A 17285-nucleotide genomic window follows, 5' to 3' on the forward strand; every position below is an offset into this window, starting at 1 on the left:
TCTTTACAACAAGTGCTCTGCTCATTTTTACCGACGAAACGAGACTCGTTTTTTTTGCAGCTTCAACGAAAATGACGAAATTACGAACGAATACTAGCTAACAAATGCCACGAAACAGCCATTTTTCTTTCGAAAATGAACGCAAAAGAAAAATTAAGGTAACGTTGCGAATTTGGATTCATTATTCTTGATTTGTAGGTCAAATCTCGGCTATTCGTGCAAACCCAATAAAAGTTACCAAACAGTTGGCAAATTTCATTTTTAAACAATTCCCTCGACAATTCAACCATTGCACGGCTACTCTATTCATGGTGCGCGCACGCGAACGAGCGCACACGGCACAAAACGGTTTTAATAAATGATTCTGTCCTTCCTAATTTTTTTTCTTCTCTGTTTGGCATCCCTTGCCGCATGGAATTGTTATATTTAGATTGGCTCTCTAGTGAATTTTAAGCGAAACATCATGTTAATACGGAATTCATGAAGTTAATCAACTAAAGTAGGCACCATTCAGAGAATAAAATTGCTTTTGTCTTAACAAATTCACCGTTATTCAGCAGAAATGAATGGAGAAAACAAAAACACATACGAAATAAACAAACGCTTAAAAACGACGGGGAAAAAATACACTTAATATCTCAAGTGCTTAAATCAAAATGTTTTCATCGTTTAAAGCGATTTGCAATTTATTTGCAAACAAATCAAATATTCGGATTACACAACCATTTAATAATTATTCAGTTTGGTTCGGCGCATATTGAAATGTATTGATTGAAATGATGGAGCTCGATGTCGTAAACATGATTGACACATGCATTGAAATAATAACCAATTAAATTTCAGTACCTTGTGTCAAATCATTGCCGATCACCGATTAAATAATAAATATGATGCGATATCTCATTTGGCGTGGAAAAGCGGTGATGATCGAAATGTATGCTGGTGTTTTACGGTGCCACAACCCTTTTACGTTCATCGCATCGACACGGCAAAAATGGCTTAATTTGTAAACATTGTGTGCACAAAGTATGAACACACACACACACACACACACATGGAATAGAGCATATTGAGCAGCGCCAACGATAAAATATCGTATAGTTCCAAATGAGAGATATAGAGAGAGAGAGAGAGAGAGAGAGAGAGAGAGAGAGAGAGAGAAAAGAGCGAGAGCTGTTACTCTTTCGCATCTATATTTTATACGGTGTTGGCTGCATTTGCTGACACGTCTATTTTACTCATAAAATAACACCATTTTACCATCATTCCTTAATCGAATTTAATATAGAAAACGATTTGGCTGTACATACTTTTCACACTGCCACCATAAATAATTGATTACTTTGAAATTTTACACATCGACTCTTCTTCTATCTTCATTCGGTTGTGCCGGCTCTCTCTCTTTCTCTTTTATGCCGCCGATGGCGACGATCCATCTGACGCTTGCCCTTCGATGTATCGCTTACACATCCATCCAATTCTCCCGCTCTCGCTCGCTCTCTCGCTCAACCAACGACCAAATATAACACATATTCAATGTTGTACTTAGGAGAAAGTCGAAATACTATCCAAATCAAAATGTTTTAGTTGAAAAATTTAATAGTTTATTTTCGAGTGTGAAACATTTTCAAAGTCGATAATTACGTGGGGAGTTGCTACACTTGAGAAAATGGTTCGCAAATGGCAAATAGAAAGTGAACTTGGATCGAACTTAACAGGACTGATTGATTGGCTGATACCAATTTATCTATTTGCCTCCTGAAAAAAGGGAATTGATACAATATTAACACATTGTTGACACGTACAAGAATCGCTTTTATACAATTCTATTTTAACGGAGAGTTATCGAACGAGAATTTTTGGCTACGAGTTTCGTAGACATGAACCTATCAAAAATCTACAACCCCAAATCGCCTATTCACTTCGACATCAAGTTGCATCATGATAACAGGTTTTATACGTTATCATCAATTCAGAAGTTGACCCGTTTCAAAGTTATGTTTATACATTAATCACTGATACTTTAAATTGATTCACCAAATGTAAATACCAATTGCGAATGGGTGAGTTTGGTTCTATCTTTATCATTATTTATTTCACCATTGTTTAGTTGTATTTTAAACTGTTCTTTAGTGTCAATCGAAGGTAAAACAGACGAATTATTGAAAATAATTGAATAGGATAGTAGTAGGATAGAAATTCCATAGTATTAATTGCTCACAATTACAGCAATTTGCTTCCAACCTTTCGATGCGCCTACGTAACAACCCAGGTGGAAGAACAGCACGGATTTAATGTGGCTTATATGTTGCTTCGACTGAGTAATTTCCTGGATTATGCATACAAAATGAACAGACGCAATTTCTAACTTCATCAAAAAAGCACGAAGAAAACAGAATTTTGGTTTTTGATATTTAGTTGAGGATTTTGTTTATAATATTGAAATGTATTCCATTTTATATATTTGGAAAATCTAATTGTAATATGTTTATTCAACAAGTTTTATTAGAATGAAGTGATATGAATTTAGTATCTATCATCCATGTCCATGTAATTTGAATGGGAGTTTTTATTTTGCCAGTAGAATGTTGAAATACAGTAAAAATTCTGAAAAAATTCGTTCAATACAAAGGGGAAACTCATGACACAAAAACAATGATTGAGCATGAGACAGCGTTTCATATATGAAGCGGTGCGACAAAAAGTTGGCTTTGGAATCTATTCGTTTCAAAGTGCGACACAATATATCTTTATATAAGGTTTACAACAAGAATCTCTCTATGAAAAAAATATGTCGCCTTTTGGAACAAAAATATTTTGAAGCCAACTTTTTGTCGCACTGGTTCCTATCTCAAGTTGAGATTCTCAACTCAACGAAAATACGCATTCATTTAAGAAAAAAGAAGCTGAATATACGTTAAACTGAATCAATGAGTCATGCAATGACATCATCGTACACTGACAATAAACGATATCATTTACTAATTTGCCATATTCGATATATTGTAGTTTCTATCAATTCTCTTTGCTGCACCATTGAAAATTGTCTAAATCTATACGAGTTCAATTGTTGTTCGATTCAAAAATGCTGTTGTCAAAAAAGGTTAGAGAAAAACCGAGATTTTAAATGTAAACAAGAAGTGTAGCCCTTGTGATTTTTTTTCTGTGTATATGTTTGAATATTTCAGTATCATTTGAATAATGACAATATAAATAATGTTGAGTGATAGGCAACGAGCAGTATATTTGACAGTCACTTCAGGTTTGCGATCCACAATCGAAACAACTGGAAGAAGCTTGGATTTAGACGCATGCAAAGTGATTCAAACGTTAAGTGCAATGAGTTTGTTGAGAGTTTTGTGTCAATTTCTTCTGTTAGGCATCGTTTACGCTATCGCCAAGCCATTAAATGAACGGGTATCATAAACATTTGAAATATCAATTTTCATTTCAATTTATGTGAAGTGTGTGGTTTTTCTTTTCAGCTCGATCCACAGTATAAAGATATTGAAACAGTACCTTCGTGCAGCAATCGGAAAAGGAGATGCTATTAAATTGAGACCAGTAGAATTAACGATATCTTTTTACTCTTTCTACAATGAACTTTGTCACATTTTAAATGAGCCAACGCTAATGGGAAATAATGAAACTTCAACAATTAAAGAGGTGCTATTTACGTGAAACACTCACACCGTCCGATTTCAATTGCAGTTTTCATTTGTATTTTTTACATTGTAATGCATTTGACATTCGTAGTGGATAATTTTTAAGCTGTAAGGAATAAAATTGATGTTTGCTTAGGCTTTAGTGATTGAAAAATGGATATTTTAACTCGAATTTATAAAACGATATACACAAGCAAATCAACTGCAGAATGTAAAAAAATTTCTTAAATCCATTTTATATTTTAAATATGAAACTCAAAAACTCGCAAAAACTCGTAAAAACTCGAACTCGAAAGCGCTCGTGAATCGCCCTTGGTTTTTTCGAAGCTTAAGACTTTTAGAAATAAATAAGACAAGCAATAAGAACTTCTATTTTGAATTTTGAACATTCTAAGTTCAATGTACCAAGACCTCACTTGATTTTTAACAGTCGTTTCGTCAATAATCAAAATATTGACGTTTTTCCACCAAAAAAAAAAATCATGTTCGATATTTTCAGTGTTTTTGAATTTCAGCACATAATTTTATGACAATAATTCTAATGAAGATTTTCCATAAAATAGGCAACAATGTAACTGTTCTCAATGCACATGTTGATTTTGGTTTGGAAATGTCATTGTTAGGGCAATTAACAAAGATTATTGCAATCATTGAATTTTGCTAGTAGTCGTTTTGATACTCATTTCATTACTTGCATTTTCCCACAGTTGTAGGTTGCGCTTTGTAAAATTGAACTTTTATGACATCTTTTTTGCGATCAACCTCGTGCTTTGGATAATTTGGTATTAATCAAATTATAGATGAATTGAATGAAGTTTTTAATGAATGAAATAAAAAGAGACTTGTGGGAATTCAAAGAATATATACTCCTACAACATATAGTTAACACACAGATTGTTTTGTGAGCTTTCGATTTGAACAATCTTTTCATCACTATATATGGTCATTGTCCGTCGGCAAGTTGAATAAAGAGATAAAATGCTCGAAAAGACATTTCTCCAAAGGAAAAACTAGTCATTTGTTTGAAATGCTCACGTTCGTTTATTCAAGATGCATAAAGATTGTAGTTTAAGCTCGAATGAGTTGCACAATAATTTATTATTTTGATTACAAACTAACCACACCAAGAAGCGCCGACTGTTTCCAATGCTCACTAGATGATTGTTTTTTTTGTGTGTTTAAAGCAAGAAGTAATGCTATAAAAAGAATTGTACAATATTTTAGCGATTTATCTCAAATTCCAAAGATAATGAAAATTATGATTAGAAATGGAAAAATTACTTTTGGATCGGCTGTTTTCCAACATTTATGATACCAAAAAGCTCTTTCACACTGATTTTCCCCTTTTACTCGTAAGCACTTCTTGCCCATGCGAATGGCGATCATTTGAATTTCCTCGTCCAATTTTTCGATGTGTGTGGCAAGTTTTTCCAAATGTAATTCACCATTTTCATCCACAACCCGAGCTTCTTTAAATAGACAATCCATGTAGCATTTCAACGCTTCGTCTTCATGAATTTCACCATCACTAAATTCTCGGATCGCCTCTGTCATTTTGAAATCAGAAAACAAATATTGCCCGTTTTAAAAATAAACACATTCAAATTGGTAGGCATTAAAAAAAAATTGTCTATAGAATGGGATTACCGTCGGTGACGCCAGTTTTTTCTTGGCACACAATTCTCATTGGCTGAACAATAGCAACGACTTCGGGTGGTGGCCACTAGAACCATTCATTTGAAAATTGATTTTCTATCTAAATTGCCATGAAATTTTTCATTCTTGCTTCTAAAAATACCTGATCATCTCGACGTATTTCAACGGCTGTAACAGCGGTGAAAATAATACCAGCGACTAAAATTAAATCTTTGAGCATTTTTTTCTATCTTTTGCTAATTGAAGTTTATTTCTACTGTTGTTAAAATTTTGTACTGATTTTCGTTATTAATTTGTACGAATATTCGATTGTGACAGAAGTTGGGCTTGATGATCACAATTGACTGAGTGCAGCTTGAAAAATCGGTGGTCATTTATAGTTGAAATTGAACAGAGTCAAAATCGTAGTATCATGTCAATTTTAATTACATGGCTGAAGCAAAGACAATTTCGATGCAGAGAACATGTTCGCAATTAAAACGACAAAATGCATCAACACCGCTTATAATTATTGTTTAAAAATGACTCTCTGCATTACACGTGTTTTCTAATGTTAAACATTTGGAATAGGTTAATGGAACAAAGAAAGGCACTCCAAAGATACATTAAAAATGATGATACTATGTCATTACTATCCTATACTTAAATGAAATTAAATTGTTGACAGCAGACGTTATTTGCTCGTGTTTTCAATATAATTTAGCATGTCTTACCTTTAGGCGCCATTACCTTTAGTTTCTGAAGAATCAAATGCAACTCATATTCCGTTACCGTACATGCAATTACATTCCACTGAAATTCACAAGAATTCCTTCAGTTACGTTGATAGCTTCGATTTCTTTTTTTTGAAATTTTTTTCTTTGGACTTTTTCTATAAACAATTTAATGATAAGATATTTGATGACACGAATTTTTCTCGAAGAATTCTTCATTCATTTACTGGAAAGAAGCTACATCTTCTTTGAGGTGAGAGCAAAAGATTTGCTTTGTGTCGACTTACCGTCGGCATTACCGCTCCTCATGCACAATCCGCTGAAATGCCTGGATAACTTCTAAAGAATAATGCTTCGAATCGTTTTTTAAGATTTATTTAATGTTTTTTTTTTATTCATTATGAGAGCATATTTTTTTGTTGTTTATTTTTACAATATCTACAATACAGTCTACGTTCTACCGATTAATTGATAATTTGTTTGCATTTTTGCTGCTTCTTTAAATGTTTCTTAATCCTACGAAATTTTAAACATACTGATAGAATTATTCATAAAATTTTGCATTTTTTGTGTTTTGCATTAAAATTAGATCAGCTATTTGTAATTAATTAATAATTAGCAGCGTTGCATCCGTATTAAATAAATGGGAATTTTCGTTGATTTGAAAAGATTCTTGGGAGGAGTGACAGTTTGTGGGGTTGAAACTAGTATTCGCTAAAGCACATAGAGATACAAAATGTTGCTGATTTTTGTTTTCATTTCACTTGAAATCCGAAATGAGTCAGTCCAGTCAAATAGAAATAAAGCTCAAAACAATTGCTCTATTTATGAAAACAGAAACGAAAAAGGACGTTCAACATGAAAATATATTTATTTTATAAATTTTCGTGTAAATCCTTTTTAAATTAAGCTTGATTTATTTCAGCACTCTACCACTGGGCCAAACACTTTCATTAACTTACATTTTATAAATAGATTTTGTTTCTCTTTCATTCGATCATTCTTCATCTCTTTTCTCGAGACCGTGAAAATGTTTTTAAAATTAGTTGCAAATTGCAGATTCAAAAGCTTTTCACACTACGATACCATTACGTTTAATTGGATTGATCTAAATGCATTTGAGCTTGTATCTAAAAGTTTAAGAATTTTCCGTGATTTGATGCCGTGAAAAAATTCACCATTGTCAGTGATCATATGTACAAAATTCGCTTTATTCAAACGATTACCACCAAAAGAAAAGGAAAAAAAAACATAGATTTAAAAGCGCTATGTATCGCTAAATATTTTTTTTGCTTAATGTCACATTCTCACAATAATTATCAATGAACGAAAAACAAAAAAAAAACCATTGAATTGTAAAAATCTTTTCAAAGAGAAAATATTGATAAATAATGTGATTGAAACTGCCGTCGCTTTGCATCAAATAGCAACAATGTTCTAAGGTGTTCGGAATCGAAAAAATTGTTCACAAATTAAATGTCCATTCAGTCAACGGATTGAAACACATAAAATACTGGGTCATCAAATGTGGTGAAAAATAAAATGAAATTCATTGAATTCGCACTCATGCTGTCTACTTAATTGGTATTGTTGAGGATTTTTTCTTTAGCGATAAATTTGTGCATATTAGTTTGATTATTATCACACCCTTCACTTTTCGCAGTTTTCCCGGTGGAAAAACGTTATGTGTATTTTTGTTTAAATATCAAGCATCGACTTTGCCGCAGACAACTAGAGAAATATTATACCATTGTTTTTTTATATTTTACTTAATACTCGTTCACAATTTGCGATTCGTGTTGTTGTCATCACTAAGTTGATGTGAGCATTGCTTCAACAGCCAGCTGGATGTGCTTCGGCCCATGGCTGTAGCGACTGTAGTCCGGCCAACGGCGGTGCAAGAGGTGTTGATGTTTGTGCCGACTGTGTTGTTGGAGGTGGTCCAAATCCTTTGCTCAATGCCTCCGCTTGCAATGATAACATTAAACGATTTGCTGCCTGACGCTCAGCTTCTCGCTCTTCAGCCGTTTGACGTCTATTAAAACGAAACGGAAAACGACAGAAAAAAAAATCATGAGGAAAAATCATATTAGCAATCAACATACACACTCAACACCTATTTATACATAATATTCATCGCTTTCAATGTTACGACCAATGTATAGTATATCTAAACGATAACTAACTTCTTTGCATCGTACAGAAGCAACAAACCCAACGTATCGTATTAAAAACAACAATGATATTATAATAAAGAACAAAAATATGCTGATGACTTTTTGCACAAACGAACGACCTTTCCTTCTCTCGCTCATGCCAAATTTCCTAAATATTAAGTGTAAAGATGCCTTACATCGAAAAGGTATTTAAGCAACGGTGAAAACATGGTGCTCAACACCAAACTTTGCACACATTCCCCATTTGGGCCAAAACAACCGCTGATAATATAATAAAGTTATGATGATGTTGTTTTGATGGTTGGCCGGATTAAGTTTTATCACAAAATACAATTAGGAAAACACTTCATTCGTTTAGTTGGATATATGACCCGGTGTTTGTATGAGCATGAGTGTATGAATATGCATCGGTCCAGCATATCACGGGCCGTATAGTTGCCAATTTAATGGAGGCATTTCTTCGGCGTAAGCGATTTGTCGAAAGCATACATAAAGTATTCATATGTGAATAGTTGCTGCTGATATGATAAATACGCACACATTTTACGGCGCAATTTGGAAGTGGCTGTGAATATTCATTAGTGAGCTTTGTGACTCACTCAATAAATTCATAATTTAAACGATCAACAAACACACACAATGAATAATTTCGTGTGTGTGTGTGTGTGTGTAATTTCCATAAAATCGATACGCCAAATTTTATACATTGGCAATATAATTACATTTCGCGCGTATAATCAACGCGCGCGAGCGCTTGCGTTAAATATGCGGCTATAAAATTGGAATTTAATCTAATTTAAATAAAAGCGTTAAGTGCTGCAAATTGGATTTAATTCAATATTTTGCGCCTCAATTCGGTTATTATTATGATTCAAGCGGGCGACAGCGAAAAAACGCGATATAAATCATGGCATTCATTCAACATATTGTTGGATTCGATCGTCAATTCCGCACAAAATTGTATCAAACACTATTAGGATTGTTGATTTCGGTTTGAAAATCCGATCCCCGTTTCGCCGACGCACACACACACACTCAAACGACAATTAATAATTAAAAAGGAAATTCCATGGTACGATCTAGATTTTCTCTCGCTCTCAATCTCTCTGCATTTATTTATATATATATATATATATGGCAAAAAGCACGTAATTAGAAGTACCTATGCTTCTCATTCGCACCGAGAGAAAAGACACAGACACTGACGAGTCTGCTCAGTGCTCACACAAGACGTAATGTCTTTATAAATAACGAGCTCTTTTCTCATTAAATTAATGGCAAAAATAAATAACAATAAATATCTTTAAGCTAATTGATAATGGCAACATCTTAAACCTCGAGCAAGCTCATTCTCGGCTTGGCTTGGCATCGCTTGCCACGGCATCTCTCTCCACGCCTAACATTCACCATAAAATGGATTTGGTACTTATCTGTGCGAAGTGTTGAATGTTTTACATTTTCGAAAAGGATTTGCGGCAGTCGCAGAATTAAGTGTGTGAGTGTCTGTGTGCCTGTGTGGTGCATTTTCTCCATCTTAATGGAGCGAAGCCATACACCAGATTCAGTTGAACGCACTCCCGTTAATAAGGAGACATTTTGATGTTTTACACCGCCATTTACACACAAAATGCTCGACTTTTTCGGTGTTTGCGTGCGCGCGCGCCGCGCACTCCTGACCTACACGAAAAACCGTCACCATCATATTTGCTCAAGCATCTGCTCATTTTTGTTCGAAGATAATGAAATCTTAAGGCGGCCGAGGGGACGAAGTGGATTGGCATGGCGAAAAAGACATCAAAGCAGTGCACGTCATGATGGCCGAATGAACGAATACAGCACAGCATGGCACGGTACATCGCAAACACACACACAAACCGAAAATGAATAAATGATCGGCCGTGAAGATGTTACAAGCAATTACGTCTATGATGCCCATCGCACGTGCAAGGAGCCATGAATGAAGGTAGAAACATTGTGTGGCATAAATCCTTGGGGATGATTTTACTAAGTTAATTTAAATTAGAACCATCAACATTTAACCATAAACGATGGCATCATGTCCAACAACGGCAAGCAAGACGGAAAAAAAGCGTCGACCATTGAAGAATCAACAAACTGAAACATCGCTTTGCATTTTATAACGTTTTACCATCACGTTGTCTATTTTTGTGCTTTTCGGATGTCTTTCATTTAACGCTCCTTATTTTAATAACACCATTTTTTACCTTTTTTCTTCATACCAAAAGCGCTTTTATAAATGGCAAAGAAAAACCCTCAAAATTGTTATGCGAAGAATAAAAAACAAGGCCAATTGGTCTTTGCAATGAATCTAAAAACCCACAAGAAAAGATTTTGAGCTAGATTTGGCAGTTGTGTTTGCCTTTCTTAGATTTTGACGAATGATCGCATGTGCACATCCCATAAATTATTTACACACTTTGTTTACCACGAAATCGTTAATACGTTGTGTGTTTGTGCCTTTTCGTTAGATTTAATCAAATGAAAATATTCATTACCGTTCGCTTACTTGGTTCGCAAAATTTGGTGCACACACACACTCGTGAAGTAGAGCGATCCCTCACAAATAAATTTTCCAGCTCAAACGTTCACATTCTCGCCCTAATTTAATAGATTTTCACATACATGCCATTTTGTAAATTAGTTGCCGTAATTTATCGAAACGCATTACATCGTTTACATTTGACAAGTGGTGCCAAATGACAAAAGACACACTGTGAATGGTATGTTGTGTTACAGCCGAGGAGGTAACGAAGACATTTGTAAAAGAATTGCCGTGAAAATTGGTGAAATCGTCGTGTTTAACAAACAATTGAATGTCTTGTTTGACTTGTGTCATCAAGTTACCGAATATTCGATAAACAAACACAAATGGATGGATGTCGTCTTATGTGCCGCCACCCCGAAAACTCAATGGATGAGATCATCTTATGAGACAGAGCATACGTGCCGTTTTGTATCGATTATTTATTAATGCAGTCAATAGAGTGATGAGCTGAACAAGCTCAATCTTATTATTTCATTTGGCATTCGGCAGCACACGAAATCGATTTCACGTTGGAAATTTATTTGCAGCGGCCGATTGTTATTCGAACGATCAACAATTATCTATCGAAAATGAAGGAAACCATTTAAACATGAACGGAAATTAAGCGAACGGATTTATTAAAGATTTTGTCTTATCAGCGAGACGCGCTGTCGTCCATGCGTTTCCGTACACATTGAAATTCTTTTATCCGAAACCGAAGAAAAAAAAAGCCACGAAGATTTATTATCGAAAATGTAGGTATTTATACTAAGTTATATGGTTTCATTAATGGCAACTATAATCGAAACGATCAAATGTTTAATTGCCACACACACGCTGCATATTTATGGAATTGGTAATAAATGCAACAATTTCGATTTGCAAGCGGGCAGAGGAGAGGACCAAACACTGAACCGCAATACTTTTCATTTGGGTGTGTGTTTGTGTTTGTGTTTGTTTTTCTTTTTTTTCCTCGACCGAACCATATTCATTTCAAACAGCCTCTTTGATTCGATCAAGCAAATAGCCAGGCTGGTTCGAAAATCAACCGAAATCAGGCCAACATAAAAAGACCAGAGCAAAAGTAATGCAGACAATTCGTAACATGGCTTAAGCACACATTTACATTTAATGCTCTCTGCTCGAATGATACACGCATTCTAATACTGATTGCCATTCGCCGTCGGTATGGTATCACCGTTGACTGTGGCCACTGGCCATCGAACGAAGCGTTTAATTACTTATTCAAGTAGCAATTTTATGTAAAACATTGACGTTCAATCGATTCATTCGGTTTGGTGTAATTTTTTTACTTCTTCGCTCTCCCTCTCTCTCTCTCTCTTGCGTCGTTTAATTCGAACGCGTGAACATTTGTTATTAAATCGAATTCGGCTTGCGGTGATACTAAGCATTGGCCGAAGCCCGAATTTTCCTGTGGACACGAATGGGAAAGAGAGAGAGAGAGAGAGAGAGAGAGAGAGAGAGAGAGGGAGCGCAAGCGTTTTTGCGTCGTCAAAACCGTTTTATTAAGTGTTTAATCGCATTCAGTTAAACTCTTTCGATCGAAGTGTGTGTATGGCTGTCTTATTTCAATTGGTTCGCCATCTCTCATTCTTCTTTATCCATGCTCAGTTTTAATGTGTCTCGGTTGGAAATGTGAACCGTAATTTCAAATTCGAACGAATGAAGTAAATCAAGCAGCGCACTAGACGATCTTCCAAATGCACAGTGAACCAATTGAGAGAGAGAGAGAGAGAGAGTGAAAGAAAAGAAAATGGTAATGTTTGAACACATTTTTTCCATTAGTTAACAATCGTCGCTGTTAATTATAAGTTGAACGAGAGTGAGAGAAGAACAACGACAGAAGAAAAAGAAAAAAAGTGGGCAAAAATTCCGTACGGAAGCCGATTTAATACTTGGTGGTGGTGTGTGCCCTTTTTTCAACATTCTCTCTTGCCGTTGCTGCTGCTGCCGCCGCCGTTTTTTCTGCTGTTAATCATTTTGTTTGATTCGCGTTTTTGTTGCAGGCCATTTTTTTTACGTTGATTGTCGAATTTTTGCATGTAGGTAGGTAGACTATTTGATTTCTGGTGAGTTTTTATGTTTTTCGCCTAATTGATAAATGTTTGTTTTTTCCCCTGCACTGTTGTTCGTTCGTCTCTTTCTCGATTCAGTTCTTCTGCATCAATTTGTTTTTCTTCCTTTCGGACTCGATCGAATGTGCATCGGATGAGGGTATACAATGCTGTTCGTTTCAGATACTTTGTTGCTGTGGCCAAGCGATTCAGCACACAGTGCCGGTAGCTGGTTTTAGAAATGTTTTGATACGTGATATTGCGTGTTTAAGTCAGCCGAAGCACGTGCCTCGTGCCTCCAAATGTCTGTGTGCCTGTGCATATAAAATGTATTCAATTTGTGGTCTTTTTTGACTACGTTATTCTCGCGCCATTCGCTCTCTCTCTCTCTTTCTCTCACCCATTCGCATTCATCTAATAATTCGTTGGAATTTTAAATTGCAACCAAATGACTGATGTGTTTCATATTAAACCTCATGAATTTCTATCCACCAAATACATCGTATAAAGCGGCCTCTGTGCTGAAGTTTTTTGTTCTAATTTTTATTCGCTGTTTGTCACATCAAATCGGCTCAATTTTTGATTGCGTCAAATAAGGCCATTAAAAATTTTTTGTTTTGTTAATCTGTGGTTTAGATCATTGAGAAAATCGTTCAAAATTGTACTTTAAGCAATCAAAACGATTAAAAACATTTGTTTTGTTACACGGTTACTCGAAACTTTCGAGGTTGTAGTAGCTCTTTTGACAACGACGGTGTTTTATTTTTCTCTCTCTTTGGTTTTTACAGAGGATTCAATCCGTTTTTTTATTTTTCTCACTAAATAGCCAGTCTGAAGCACTCACTCTCGCCAGGAAGCCAAATTATTCCATTACAAAAGAGTCGATATTAAAAATTTATAAGTATATATGAATATCGAACGTAGACCCTCTTTAGCAGTCGACATCTTTTCGGATTTCTTTCCATTATTTAATTCCGGAGTATGTGAGCGCCGGTTTGAGGTTGTATGAGTGAATGAGTGTGTTTGCTTTTTTTCGTGTTTATATCACACTAAACGCAAATGTGTGCTCTTGCTATTTGTAGACGTATCTTTGTCGTTCCATATTTCCACCCACTCGTGTTCATTTTTGGTGTTGTTGGTTATTACATTTTATTTTGGAAAGTGATATGGTAATGATGACGAAAAAAGAACTGTGCCTTTGAACACCATCGAAATAGGGGATCCCAAAATATGCTACACTCGCCTATGTATTATACATAAAGCCTTATGGTTGTACTCCGGTGTGAGCGCTTGTATCTTTTATCCGGAACCTGGCTGACGCATTTTTGTTCCGCGTATGTGTGTGTGTGTGTGGCCAACGGAATACAAAGCGTTTTAAATATATAAAACGTAAGTAATATTCAAAATGGTTTCCCAGAAGATAAGCAAAGAAACAAAAAATGCGCTGAATCACGAGCGACAAGTTGAGTTCATTTAACTTTTGGATTTGGCCGACTGACGAATCGTTTGAGATAGAACACCAAACAAAACGAAAACCTGCCGAAATTTCATTCGTCACGGAATTAATCAGTTCAAATGACATTTTTGGCTAAACTGAATCATGAATATTTTATCCGAAGCAATAAATTAACCATAAATTGCTATGGAGAAGTGTGATTATATTTTGTTAAAATGATTTTCGAAAGTTTCGAATGAAAAATTGAGTGTGACCACAACATTGGCGAGTGAATGAGAAGTAAAAAAAAATGCCATCGTTTCAATCATTTTTAATATGAAACCAAAAATTCTCATTCAACACACAAATATTTTACGGATAATTTATGGTCTACACTTTAAATTGTCCAGAACATGTGGTTTATTCAAGTGATCGTCATGATTTGTCTAAAATTGTTTCCAACAAATTGGTTGGATGTTTATGTACAGAAACAATTCGGTTGATCCGTTTCCATGCAAACTCATGGATTGAGGCGGTAAATTATTATGCAATGTCCAGCTTATTTTTGTGGCTTGGTAAGCAACAGTGTTAACACTCACACATAATGTAATAATGAGAGGGTTTTGTGCATGTTGAAAATGGCATTTGGCTGACCATCACAAGTGTGTGATAGCTCCTCGAAATTATTATTGTTCATTGGCTGAACAATTTGCTCTGCAATTAGATTCGTTGTGTGTGTGTTTGTGTGTGTACGTGTGTTTGCATGCACAAGCAACTAATGCGCAAAGCTGGACCAAACGAGATGGCGATATACAATAGTTCGATACCGTGTGTGTCGACTATTTTTCATGCCACTATTGAATGGCCACATTAAAACTGCAGAAAAATCACAACAAACTTAAGCACATTGAGAGTGAGAAAGAGAGAGAAACACACGATTGGTTCATGTTATTTGCCAGCGTTGGCCCAGTCTCTGTTTAAATTACAAAGAATAATTACAAGCTTTTCGGTCGTTTTAAGTATAAAAAAAGCATATTTATGGTAAGAATAATTTTGGAATTTGCAAAACAGAGACAAATAAAAAATGATAAAATGTGAAAGATGCAAAAAAGAAGTGTGTGTGTATAAGTTAACCGCATGCTCTTTTACCACACTAATGGCACACTGGAACCATTCAATTTCAACGTGCCATTATTATTTAGATTGTTGCGTTTGCATTTACATGCATTGCTTACAATCTTTATTGGTTCACACATTAATGTGCAATTTATGAGGCTGCACAATTTAATGCGCACATACAGCGAACCACCGTGTGCGCGTGAGCATTCGCTCCGCACATCCAATCATAATAAACAAAATCAAATTGGCCCCGATATAAAACGCGCTCGATTCACATCATACAGCTAGCCACCAGTTTTGTACTGCATTGTACAGTGCACGGTTGGCATTGTGCAGAACAGCAAGAGAAACGATTGTTATAGTGGCGTTTCATTTGGCCCTTTTCGAATTGATAAACAATGCACGATATTCACCATAAAAACATAATGAATGAATCTGTCGATTTGAGCAAGTGCAAAAATAGATTTGTAATTGAATATTGCGATTGATATAGTACTATATTATAGTATATTTTGTGTTATTATTCTTCTTCTACTCATTCTTTTCTTCTCTATCTCTCACTCTCTTCCTCTCACTCAAATCGTTTCGTGTTGATTTAAGCATTAACCGAAACGAGTGTGTTCGCTCTGTGAAAATGTTCTTCTGCTGATTTTATTCAATTATTCAAAGAGAAAGAGAGAAAGAAACCACCCAAAGTGGCATTAAACAGTTTCATTTTGGTGCCGTGATCAGGCAACTGAAACGCAATGTGTTTTCCGAATAATTCAATTAAATTATTATCCACATAATATTAACCATTTGGTGTGTTAGAGAAACTAAATGGTTGATGCCATTGTGTATGCGGTCGGTTTGTCGCTGGAATACATTCGCAAATTTCAATCCGGATTTGAAACGCCGAAAATGAAACCAATCGCATTGCATCAAAACCGGACGATGATAATGCGATCGGGATTGTCATCGCGCCGTGATCGGCTATTGAAGTACGCCTTGGATGGCGTATCAAATGACATAAGTGGTTATCCGGTCAATGTTCTCACCTTTTGACTTCGGATTTTGGCAAGAGAGTAGCATGTATGTAAAATGGCTGATCGGATGGCTGTCTCTGTCGGTGCGTACCATCGAAAATTCTTAAAATATGCATGAAATTCGTGTTGAAAGTGAGATGTTTGCAGCGCTAATTACGTCTCCCTTTGGGGCCAGCCTTTAACAACAACTTTTCGATAAATTATTTCGTATGTTCGACGACCGAACTTGATTTGCTTGTAACACATGTATGTTGACGGGCTCTATGAGCGTCAATTTCAGCATATGTTGGTGTGTCATTTCATTGCCCGAAACATGCGCACCACCATAAAATTCTGAATAATCGTTCACCAGAGACAAATCCCAAATTACACCCATCACAATCATTAATGCCTTGTTATTGCTGCTGGGGCTGCTGTTAATAGTTGGCATTCATATATATATATATATATATGCGTAGCCGTTGGGTGTTCTTTTGCCACTGCTTCTTCTTCTTTTTCTTCTTCTTCGTTTTGCTGTTTGTTCATTTTTTTTCTCTGCTTCCATTTGAACGTGAATTTGTTCACGACATGTTTTGTCATCGCCATCATTCGTCGTTTCGTTACATTCAATTATTATAATATCACATAACAATCTGCATCATCGCTCGTCGTCATACACGATACCGAAAACGAGAGATGATCGAATAGAGGCTATATGCCGCCATCAACATATTCAAATGATTTATATAAAATTCGTTTCATGTACATCGTAATAAAAATGACAATGATTTTTGGTTTCACTTACCGCCACTGAAGTTGAACATCGACCATTACACACGACACACGGACAACCAATAATGAATAAAAACGTTAACATTAGTCTCTTGAATAATGGG

General features: G+C 35.5%; 1 protein-coding gene and 1 long non-coding RNA gene across 2 annotated transcripts; one reads left to right on the forward strand and one right to left on the reverse strand.

Annotated features, from left to right (window-relative positions):
- The first annotated feature begins 3257 nt into the window (after window positions 1–3257).
- LOC129577836 (uncharacterized) lies at window positions 3258–6672 on the forward strand. Its single transcript, XR_008689044.1, has 2 exons — window positions 3258–3417; window positions 3486–6672. It is a non-coding gene; the product is annotated as an uncharacterized LOC129577836 (long non-coding RNA).
- A 92-nt stretch (window positions 6673–6764) lies between these two features.
- LOC129577835 (T-cell leukemia homeobox protein 2-like) lies at window positions 6765–17284 on the reverse strand. Its single transcript, XM_055465539.1, has 2 exons — window positions 17195–17284; window positions 6765–8069 (listed from the first exon to the last, which is right to left on the reverse strand). Exons 1-2 carry the CDS (start codon window positions 17218–17220, stop codon window positions 7868–7870), a joined length of 228 nt encoding a protein of 75 aa, XP_055321514.1. The 5' UTR covers window positions 17221–17284; the 3' UTR covers window positions 6765–7867.
- Window position 17285: the final 1 nt, after the last annotated feature.

This window comes from Sitodiplosis mosellana, unplaced genomic scaffold (genome assembly GCF_009176505.1).
Source record: "Sitodiplosis mosellana isolate CC-2019 unplaced genomic scaffold, AAFC_SMos_1.0 Smas_scaffold_6226, whole genome shotgun sequence".
Lineage (NCBI taxonomy): Eukaryota > Metazoa > Arthropoda > Insecta > Diptera > Cecidomyiidae > Sitodiplosis > Sitodiplosis mosellana.